This window comes from Protomyctophum bolini (genome assembly GCF_963924005.1).
Source record: "Protomyctophum bolini genome assembly, chromosome: 14".
Classification (NCBI taxonomy): Eukaryota; Metazoa; Chordata; class Actinopteri; order Myctophiformes; family Myctophidae; genus Protomyctophum; species Protomyctophum bolini.
In genome coordinates, this window is record NC_137875.1 from 10,159,104 (window position 1) to 10,170,367 (window position 11,264).

Here is an 11,264-nt window from a genome sequence, read left to right on the forward strand (position 1 = left end):
CTTGTACTGTATGTATGAATGAATGAATGCAGTGCCATTAGAACAACATGGCCCAGTGTTTTGGTTGTTTAGGGCAGTGGTGTTCCAATCAAAAAGGAAGAAGATGCTAATCAAATCCAGATAGTGGAAACCAACACAATAGGCTATACGTTGTAAACATTATGAAAATTGCAAAAATATAATCGTTCGGGTGAAAATCACCCATGTTTAGTGTTCTAGGGTTAAAGACATTTTGCAAGGTTATTTGGGGGTATGGGAAAGTTTGAGCTCTCCCGTTTAAGGTGACTTAAGGTGTGAGTTTTATGAGATTTACTTATAATGTGCCCTCAGGTAAAAAAGGGTGGAAGTGCTTGTTTTTGTACGTTAATGTCACATTGTGCAGCCTGAAACAACTCAGCATTGTTGTCCTATCGGTTAAAGACATTTTGCAAGGTTATTTGAGGATATGGGAACGTTTGAGCTCTCCCGTTTAAGGTGACTTGTGTGAGTTTTATGAGATTTACTTATAATGTGCCCTCAATTCAGGTAAAAAAGGGTGAAAGTGCTTGTTTTTGTACGTTAATGGCACATTGTGCAGCCTGAAACAACTCAGCATTGTTGTCCGATAAGAACTTTGCCGCAGTCAGTCAGTAATGTGTTCGTGAATTGTTGGCGTGGCCCCGATGTTGTCAAGAGAGAAATGACTGTTGATACGTCTATACAAACACTGTGATTACTTTCCCCCCCGTTCTCCCTAAGCTAGCATTTTTCTGTTTGGAGGAGATAATAGAAAAGAAATAGCCTTCCCCAAATGATAAAAAATAAAATAAAAAAGTGACCTTGAGCAGTTTCTTGAAAATGAAACGCCAGTAGTCTTTGTTTTATATATATATACATTATGACAGGGAGTATAAGTAAAAGGGAAATGTCATTGGTCAGCAGAATATATATAGAATAGATTATTACTGTAGGAATTGTTGTTGTCAATCCATTCATTATATTGTTTTGTTTGTTTTTTCTCTCCCCGGCCGTCACACAGGAGGCGAGGCTATGGCAGACCGGTAAGCTTCTCTTATTGTCATTTTATTGTATTGTTTGAATAATCTCTGCTGTCGGGGCAGAAACCTCATATGTCCATTATGATATTAAAACAAATATTTTTTGCCCAACTTTGTCAACAGTGTCGCTCAAAACCAAAAGTAGTGAAATTAACAGATCTACAAGGTCACAACGTTGATGCGTTGTGAGCTTGTAGATCTTTTTGAGTTAAAGTGATGTGGGTTTTGGACTGGGCCTTAGCGGTCCAGGCACCTTGGCTGGTAATCCAGCATGACAGTGTGTCGTGGGTTCGAGTCCCGATCCCGACAAACTTTGCTGTGTCTCCCCCCCCCCCATCTCTCTTCCCGTTTCCTGTCTACCTACTTTGATCTTTCAATGAAGGCAAAAAAAAAGGGGAAAAGAATGGTGACGTGGGTTTTAATACATATTTAACCAAGGAAATATATTAACAAGAGCTTGTGATTAAATAATAACTACTCTGAATCCATTGGAATTTACTGAAAAGTGACAGTTTTGGACATACAAGGTTTCTGCCCGACAGAGATGATAGTGTTTCTGTTCATCTTGTGCCAACCGAGGCGTTTTGTCACCGTCGGTTGCCTTGACACTGCTTGTTCTCCATTATTGTTATCTATACTGTACAACACTGCTTGATGGGAAAACAAAAAAAATGAATAAAACAGAAAGAAATCAAGATGAGATCTCTAGAGGTAACACTTCTGGCACTGACATTACAGTTTGCATTTGGGCCAATCTTCTTCCTGTCAAGTAGATTAGATAAGAGTCTGCATTAAGCACTTTGTTCGTCACGCTGCACAGAATGAGAAAAAAAACAAAAGAAAAAACATAATCAGGAAGAATATTCAAAAAGATTAAGCGACTATTTGATGTTGTCACTTCTGAATCGGGATTCAATAAAGCCGGAAAAAAGTGTGATATTTATAATCAACGTGTTTCATCGCCTTCGCTCGGCTGACCCCGTCGCGCCTCTCACTTTAGCACACCAATGGATATTTAATTACCTCATATGTTCTCTCATTTTCTTCTACCTTCCTCTTTTACTTGTTTTGCTTCCATTAACATTTCAGCTTTTTCATTTCATCGTGTGAATTATTCCGCTTGGCTCTGATACCTAACCTTGAAGAGAGCTGTGTTTTCTGCCTGTATAAATCTGTAATATGCAGAGTGGATATATGTGTGCTGTCTTTCTTGTGTCGTCCTCATGGCCCTTCCTTTCATTCCTTTTCCTTTTTTCCTTTTTCCTCTTCTGTGCTGATCTTGAAGCAGCAGCTGCTGAGGCCATCTCTCCTGAGACCCGAGGTAGAGACAGTATACTGCTTCTCTCCATTCGCAGGGATGCAGTACTGATGCTGTATATAGCTGTATCCTTAGGATGATAATTAAAAAATAAAGTAACTGATCCTTATAATCACTCAAAGGGATAGTTCACCACCCAAAACGGGTCTCCTACCAGAGACTCCACCAGTCATCAAATGATTGCCTTAAGAATGTCCATTGATTCAAGGCTCCATGGGGTGGGGTGCATTCATACGTTGATTAGACAACTCACCCGTGGCTCCCGACATGCGTGGAAGGTTAAAACTAACCCGTGGCTTCCTGTGAGGTTAGGTTTAGGGTTTGGGTTTTGGGTATGGTGTTGGATTGTTAGTACATCGGGCCAAACACATGCACCCCCATGGGTTGATAGGCTAAAATATGTTAAGTAGCAGATCTAAAAGCTTTTAAGAGCTTTGAGATTGTAATTTTTGTTAGTTGCTTTTTGTACACCTATAGTTGACACACGTTCAATAGGACAGTTATTATTATTTTACATGTTATTTGTTGTTATTATTATATCCGAACACTGAAAACCGGGACAATTTGGTCAAGAATGTTGGAAAAACGGGACATTTTAGTGTTTTAAGAACCCGGGACACCTGGTCACCGTATACCTGCAGTAGCCTACCTATCCTGTACCCTTATCTTATTCTGTCTGTCTGTCTGTTTCCCTCTCTCACACTCGTTTTTTCAATTATTCTTTTACACCTAGTAAGTGCTGATGTATTTCTCTTCTCTTTGAAATGCAGGAATACGACCCGGGCCAGGACTACGACCAAGGGTATTACGACCAAGGGTGAGCACTACACACACACACACACACACACACACATACACACACACACACACACACACACACACACACACCCATATGTCTCATCGGTCTTACTCCAGTCGAAACCAGGGAAACTATCGATCTCCATCGGCTCATTTATTACACGCCCATTAAGACCTATTCACCATGAACTCGCATTCTAATTTCTCAACGTTGAGATCCTTTTGGGGCTGGAAGCATTTAGGGCAGATCTAGAACGCAAGGCGAGTGAGATCAATGAGATCAATGACTATGTTGGACACCTGAGGGTATGGTGGTGTTTTTTGGCTTAATGGATAGAGGCTGTGGTGGAAGAAGTATAGGTTTAACCCATTCTGACCTGAGATCAGATTCATACCAGGTTTCCACTGGACACACACTGGTCTGATCAACCCATTCTGACCTGAGATCAGATTCTAAAAATGTCAGTCGTTCTTCAATTTTTCAAAAATAGCAGACCTACAAGCTCGTATCGCGCCACTCGGTGGCGCGATATGAGCTTGTAGATCTGCTATTTTTCAATAGGTAAAGCATAACATGATGCTAGCACCAAAATGGGTGCCCGGTCAGAATGGGTTAAACAAACAAAGATATAGGCTATGCATATCGTCACTGTCTGACAGAAACCTCCTATCTCCATATTCTAACCATTTTGTGTTTTTTTTGTAAATGAACGCCCTACCTGTACTTGATGACACTACAGCGTCACACAAAAGTAGCAGATCTACAATCTCAAAATGAGCCGCTAAGTGACACGTTTTGAGCTTGTTGATCTGCTACTTTTGCTATTTTTGAATTTGAATCATCTTTCAGTACAGTATACTGTAGCTACATTATGATTCCAATATATTTTGTACAATAGACTAGAGGTTATGCACATGCATAAAGTGAGTGGCAAATCGAGTGGTGATTGGCACATCGTAACATCGTTTAATGCAATCAGATAGGACTTTTCTATTTGGATGTATGGGCTTATTAAGGCCAGAAAGTAGCTTTTGCCACTGAATAGGCATTCCCGCATAACTTCCACCAGGTATGATGGACATTTACTTTTTTACTCCAGTACAAAAATGAAACGCTTCTTCCAGCCCTGCTTAATGAATAGAGGGTATTTTGGCTGGTATGTTCCGTGGCCCATATGGTCCATGGGAGTAGAAGCTGGAGCACAATGCTAGCAGCTGCTGAGAAAAATTGTTATTCCTTAAATGCTCCGGCGAGGTGGCAGCCATAGTGATATCCTATCTCCCACTCTGGAGAATTAAAAGGGGTATTTCGCTTTTAAAAACACTCACTCAAGTAATAGGAAATGCATGGCCCCCGCACACATTACGGGGACAATTCTACTTCAGCATGCTCTACATTCCCAGGAAGCGAAAGGGAGTAGTTTCTCTTGGATTAGAAACTGTCCACAGAGTCAGACATCCTCTGAGACGCAGATCCAGTAGACAGAAAATGGTGTCCATGTTATAATGAGGCATTAGCGAGGGCCAATTATATGAAGTTGGAAACGGGTGAAGTGGCCCTTTTAACAAAACGGAGCGCATGCAAGGCTGTAATAGATCTTGCCAGGCTCAAAACATGACAAACCTTTACGACATACATTACATGACTCGTTGAAGTGCCTTTAATTACCTCTCCACGTACTCGTCGACTTACCCTCTCCTCATCCTCGCTAATGCTCATCTCCTCAATGGATGTAATGTGTGTGTGTGTGTGTGTGTGTGCATCGCTGGGCCCTTCATTTGCAACAGCATGTAATTGCATTTTGAAGACTCGGGTCGTGTTTGTCAGAAAGCCCACCCCGAAAGCCGCTATTTCTGCTGAGCGTGCTGCTATCACTTAAAACCTGGACTGCCTTTGAGCTGTTTCTATTTAACCCATTCCGACCTGAGATCAGATTCATACGAGGTTTCCGCACTGGACACACACTGGTCTGATTAACCCATTCTGACCTGAGATCAGATTCTAAAAATGTCAGTTCGATTTTTCAAAAATAGCAGACCTACAAGCTCGTAGCGCGCTATGAGCTTGTAGATCTGCTATTTTTCAATAGCTAAAGCATAACATGATGCTGACACCAAAAGGGGTTCCCGCGCAAAATGGGTTAAGGAGCAAAGCACGACTTAATAGCAGTTAATCTGTTTACACAGTGGTGGACAGTAACTCAATACATTTTCTTGAGTATGTTCTTAAATGTAGCAAATAAACTACATTTTAAGAATGACTTGAGTATTTGTATTTGACTATGGATGCTGTATACTTTCACGCCACCACATTAACATTTCAAAGACAAATATTATCCTTTTGACTCCACTACATTTCTAGGAAGGATAGAAATAAATAATATATTACTGTATCATTAATGTACCACCTGAGCCCACTTGAGTGAAATTGGCACAGTTATAGAAGCTTACATTGCATTGCAAATGTTATACAGGAATGAATTGATGTGAAAAAAGATGTACTTTGTAATTTGTACTTTTTAATACTTTACATATTTGTTTTAGAAGAAAGTAATCAAGTACTTACCTTGAAGACCCTAACAGGAGCCCTCGTACAAGGTTTCTTCGACTATATGCATGCACCTCTTGGTACCACAGCACCTCAAAGGCCCTTAAAACAAGGCTCCAGACCTCCCGAAACAAACTGGTCAGGCTCCTACTTGGCCTCACTCGCCGAACCCCTGCCCGCTTTGACAGGCTGGTCCACAAGATTCGATACACCACCAAGATATCCATGCACCTGTCTAAATATTTCCTTAATGTCAACGAAGTCCACACACACCCACAACACCAGAGGGAGCTCAACAAACCATGTGCAACCCAGATTTGGCACAAACAATGGACTAAATTAATTTCACTCCTATGCGACCAAAATGTGGAACACCCTACCAAAGGTCAATAAGACATGCAAATCCCTTGACTCCTTCAAAACCGCTCTCAAAGGGCACCTACGGACGTCTGCAATTCAAAACTGGCCCCCGTAAAATCCGAATCCCCCCCACCCCTTTTCCCACTCACTGTACAGTATATGTTTTCCTCTCCCTTTTTTACCTCCTTTATGATGATGATTTCCAGTTTTTTGGCTATATAGAAGTGTATATTATATCTCTAAATGTTATGATGAATTGAACATGGTGGACCCTCTTGTAAACAAGCATAGTGCTTTATTGGCTGTCCACTCACAGTTGACAGTTTTTGTATTGAGTTGTACTTGAAATGTACAACTCAAGTTGTACTCAAGTTGTACAAATTTGACTGGCAACTTTCCCTTGTAGTTGCAGAGTAATGTTTGATCAGAGGTATCTATACTTTTGACTCAAGTTCTGGGGGTTGAGTACTGGCTGTTAATCCAGCGACCACAAAGTCAGTGGTTCTCAAAGTGGGTGCCTCCAGTTGGAGGAAAATGCCTGATGCCTCAGAACAGACACAGATGTTACAATCATGCTGATTGACGGTGGTGGCCCAACATCACACCTCATGTTCAATATGTCCAAGCTGTTCCTAATGATTCCCACGGTGGCTGCTTATTCTGCCATTCATCAACAGCAATGTAACGATTAGATAGATTTGATAGATAGACTGCCCCTTATATGCTACCATTATGCATCATTCACTTTACTTTTGAATTGTGGTGAGCTTGCCAATGCAATGAAAGATTGCCAATGCAATCTTTCTAAATGCTAAATACACCATAATTTCTGTAATAGTGAAGTCCAATGTATTAGAATGTAATTGTTGCAGGCCACTGACTTGATTGAAAGTTGAGTGGGGTCAATTCATTTTGTCAAAGTCTTTAAAATGACTATGAATTTATATATGTTTTTACGTTTCCCCAATTGTGCCATATAGTAAGAAATTGCTTTGTTGCATATCATGAGCTCATGTTGTCTCTCAGATACCCAGGCCAGTATGGCAGTCGCAGGAGGCTGATTCCTCCCATGTATGATGAGTACGGAGAGGTGATTATGGACGATGACTACTACTACGACGCAGAGGTACACAAATCAATCTGTAATGCTGCACACAACAATGTCAGTGATTGTACTGTATGCTAATATTTAACTGTATGCTGTATGTGACATGTGACTGTCTTTGAGCTAGGGCTGAAACTACAGATCTTTTATTTTTTGCGAGTATTGCTGTCGATTACCTTTTCGATTAATTGAACAATCGCTAAGGTCATTTTTGTATTTTAGAATTATTCATATCTCAATGAATTGATGAATCACTTAAGCCTTATTTTTTTATTCGTTAACAGTGAAAATAGCCGATCTACAAACTCACAGCGTGTGGCAATGCAACATTTTGTGAGCTTGTAGATATTTTCACTATTTATTTAAAAATAAATTTGCCTATACAGATAGAAATAGGAATAGATTATTAATCGATTCTTTATTACATTATATTGATTAAATCTTTTGGTTCAATTAACTGTCACACCCCTACTTAGATGGGAGGAAGAGGAAGGGGTCGTGGCAGAGGTAGAGGTGGACCCAGGAGGGTAGGATTTAGAGACTTGCCGCCTGAAGACGAAATTGTGGCGGAGGGAGGCGAGCCTTCCAAGGCCGCCAAGAGGCTGAAGTCCGTCATGAAACTCAGCAAACTGCTGGCGGCCGGCAAGGTGGGAGTCCCCACTCCCACCGGCCGCTCTCCGTGGAAGAAAGCCAAGATGTTCAAGATGTTTGGCAAGTTGAAGGACACCGATCAGGCCAAACTTATCGGTGCTCGCCCCACAGACGGCCAGGATGACGTGCCAGGTGGGCCGCCGGCCCTGGGCCCGATTGACACCAAGTCTCCCCCCCGGAGCAGATTTGGGAAAGCTCTGAAGCAGATTTCCATAGGAGCCAGGTTCAAGCGGAGGAAGTCAGTAGGTAGTGAGGCGCCGTCTATTAGTGTAACCGAGAGTGAGCCGGAGAGCAAGGTGTCGAAAGACTCCGACGAAGAGTCCTCGGAGAGAGGTAGCACTGATGGTCTAAAAGTTGACTTGGACCGGGATTTAGACAGAGAAAGCACCGTAGACTCAGAGGAAGAGCCTGACGAGGAGGACTCTGATGAAGAGGGCAAGTCCAAGTCTGAAGACGAATCAGAAAAAGAGTCCAAATCTGGATCTGAGAAAGAGTCGGGAACCGATAAAGGATCCGAGTCCGGAACGGGCACAGCAACAGAGAAGGAATCGGGTACAGAGAAAGATTCCGATGATGAGGAAGGTGGTTCAGGCAGTGGAAGTGGGACCGGCAGCAAGAGCGGGAGTGGCAGTGGGAGTGGTTCAGGAAGTGAAAGTGGGAGTGGCAGTGGTTCAGGAAGTGAAAGTGGCAGTGGGAGTGGTTCAGGAAGTGGGAGTGGTTCAGGAAGTGGGAGTGGTTCAGGAAGTGGGAGTGGCAGTGGGAGTGGTTCAGGAAGTGGGAGTGGCAGTGGGAGTGGTTCAGGAAGTGGGAGTGGCAGTGGGAGTGGTTCAGGAAGTGGGAGTGGTTCAGGAAGTGGAAGTGGGAGTGGTTCAGGAAGTGGGAGTGGCAGTGGAAGTGGGAGTGGTTCAGGAAGTGGGAGTGGCAGTGGAAGTGGTTCAGGAAGTGGGAGTGGCAGTGGGAGTGGGAGTGGTTCAGGCAGTGGGAGTGGGAGTGGTTCAGGCAGTGGGAGTGAAAGTGGGAGTGGCAGCAAGAGTGGGAGTGGCAGCAAGAGTGGGAGTGGCAGCAAGAGTGGCAGTGGGAGTGGCAGTGGGAGTGGCAGTGGGAGTGGCAGTGGGAGTGGAAGCGGGAGTGGTAGTGAGAGTGAAAGTGGTGCTGCTGGTGCAGCCTCTGGATCTGGCAGTGGGGGCAGCAAGGGCCAAGCATCTGGGTCCGAGGGAAGCGGTTCAGAGGACAGAGGCAGTGGTAGTGGCAGTGGTAGTGGCGGTGGCAGTGGCGGTGGCGGTGGCGGTGGCGGTGGCAGTGGTAGCGGCAGTGGCGGTGGCGGTGGCAGTGACAGCGGCAGTGGCGGTGGCGGTGGCAGTGGTAGTGGTAGTGGCGGTGGCGGTGGCAGTGGTAGTGGTAGTGGCGGTGGCGGTGGCGGTGGCAGTGGTAGCGGCAGTGGTAGTGGCAGCGGCGCTCAGTCCGGCAGTGACAGCCAAGTGTCTGAGGAGGGTTCAGAAGGGGAAGACTCTGAGGCGTCCAGCGATGTCAGCGATGAAGCGCCTCCCAGGAAGCCCAGGGCGGCTGATCCAATGCCTGAGGACCCCTACTCCTATGACTATGGTGGACTGTCCCCCATCACTGAAGAGAACGAGGATGCTGAGTCTGGCACCGAATTCTAAAGACATGGATGGTCGGCTGTGAAGTAAGACTGAATGGAATCTTGCATGGGAGTGAAGGATTTTCTTTTTCTGAAGAACTGCGTGTGCTCAAGAGTGTTTCGGATTGACTCTTACTCTCTCTTTCCCCTGGCAAAGCGAAGCTTTGAAGGTTTTACTTTTGGTGTATGTCCGTCATCTTTGACACATTGCCCTCTTTGACTTTCGAGTGTGGATTTTGCTCTGTTTTTGTATATCATAGGGCTCTTGTTTCTGCTGTGATATTCTGCATGTTATAATTCTTCCCCATAATTCTATTTGCTGTGTTGTTTCTTCAGTGTTTGTTTTTTTGTGTGTTCTCAAAAGCAGTTTTTTTACTACGAGGGGTAACCCTTAATGGAAACTTTACCTATTTATTTTGTTTACCTTTCCTTTATCACCAGAACCACCCGGACTGTACGTCATAAATATAAATATAAATATATAAATATAAATAGTGAATAAATAGTACATTTGCTGATTTACAAGCTCACACAATAGCCGATCTGTGAGCTTTATTTACCTATTTCCTATTACCTATTTACTCTAATTGAACTTAGAAGTATAAGTTTAAAATTTTGAGTTCCCGGAACGCAGAGTTAGTACCACCTCCCCAGGATCCAAATTAGGTTCTGAGAACCTTAAGTGAAACCGAGCCATTTGGAAACAAATAAGTTTCACGCGGCGGTTTGGCTAAGTCCTCGTAGTCCAAAAGAGCCAAACGTTATCACAGTATTTTATGAATTAATCCTGTATCTTTTCTCTCCAGGGTGGGAGAAAAAAGCGTATTAAGCTGGTGGTGGACAGAGAGTACGAGACCAGCTCCACCACGGAGGACGACAGCAGCACTGAGCCCCAGCAGCGAATTAACAGATTGTCTAACGCCAACGTCAACAGTCACAGCACCGCCGTCAACGGGAACGTCTACCTCTCCCAGAACGGAACTATAGTCAGAACGAGGCGACTGCCGCACCCCAACAACCTCAAGGGAGGCTCTCCATGTCGCCTGGGAAAGCAGTTTAAAAGATTGGACAAGCTAGGCGTGACTCTCGAGGAAACCCTTCCCGTTGACTGCATCGGGAGCACAGGAAATGGAACGGGAGACGAAACAGGAAACGGAACGGGCGGCACGTGCGTTTCCTCCGCCATCGTGGACATCAATCTCAACTCCCGGCCTTCCTGTGGCTCCCTGGGATCCGGCATCGCGGGTCTGAAAACTTTCGGCTCCAATAGGTCCAATCCTGCCAAGGCCTTGATTGACAGAAACGGCAGCAGTGGCCACTGTGGCGGCGACGAGCGAGAGACTTCTGTGGCCAGTCTCAAAGACAGCAGGGAGACTCTGCAGTCGCACAGTGACAACACACTGTCGGACGAAGACGAGCTGTGGATGGGACCCTGGAACAGCCTGCACATACCAATGACAAAACTCTGACTGACCATGCTGGACAATAGTTTTTCATTCCTGTTTTAACATGTTTGCCATGCAATTTTGTTTTTGGTCGTTGTTTGTTTGTTTGTTTCTTTTTAGAGAACACGTGCATTTATCGTACTGTTATGCCTGTTCTGGCTGGGATGCACCTGGTCGCAGATAGAGATGAATGCCAGTGACCGAGAACTCTGGAGGATCCTTGTCGACGGCCTATACCCCGGTAGGGGTGTCAGGCGTAAGTAAGTAAGTATGCCTGTTATCAGCTAAGGCAGTACCAACCAAGGCATTATGACTACAATGCTCAGTATACTTTATATTACTGCTGGCCATTTTCCAAGTCAT

General features: G+C 44.3%; 1 protein-coding gene across 1 annotated transcript; it reads left to right on the forward strand.

Annotated features, from left to right (window-relative positions):
- Positions 1-1,733: 1,733 nt before the first annotated feature.
- On the forward strand, positions 1,734-10,925 carry LOC308328378 (uncharacterized protein; the record flags this gene model as incomplete). Its single annotated transcript, XM_080782154.1, has 4 exons — positions 1,734-1,748; positions 3,126-3,172; positions 7,088-7,187; positions 10,263-10,925. The coding sequence occupies 4 exons, from the start codon at positions 1,734-1,736 to the stop codon at positions 10,923-10,925; spliced, it is 825 nt and encodes a 274-aa protein (XP_080638280.1).
- Between the last annotated feature and the right edge of the window lie 339 nt (positions 10,926-11,264).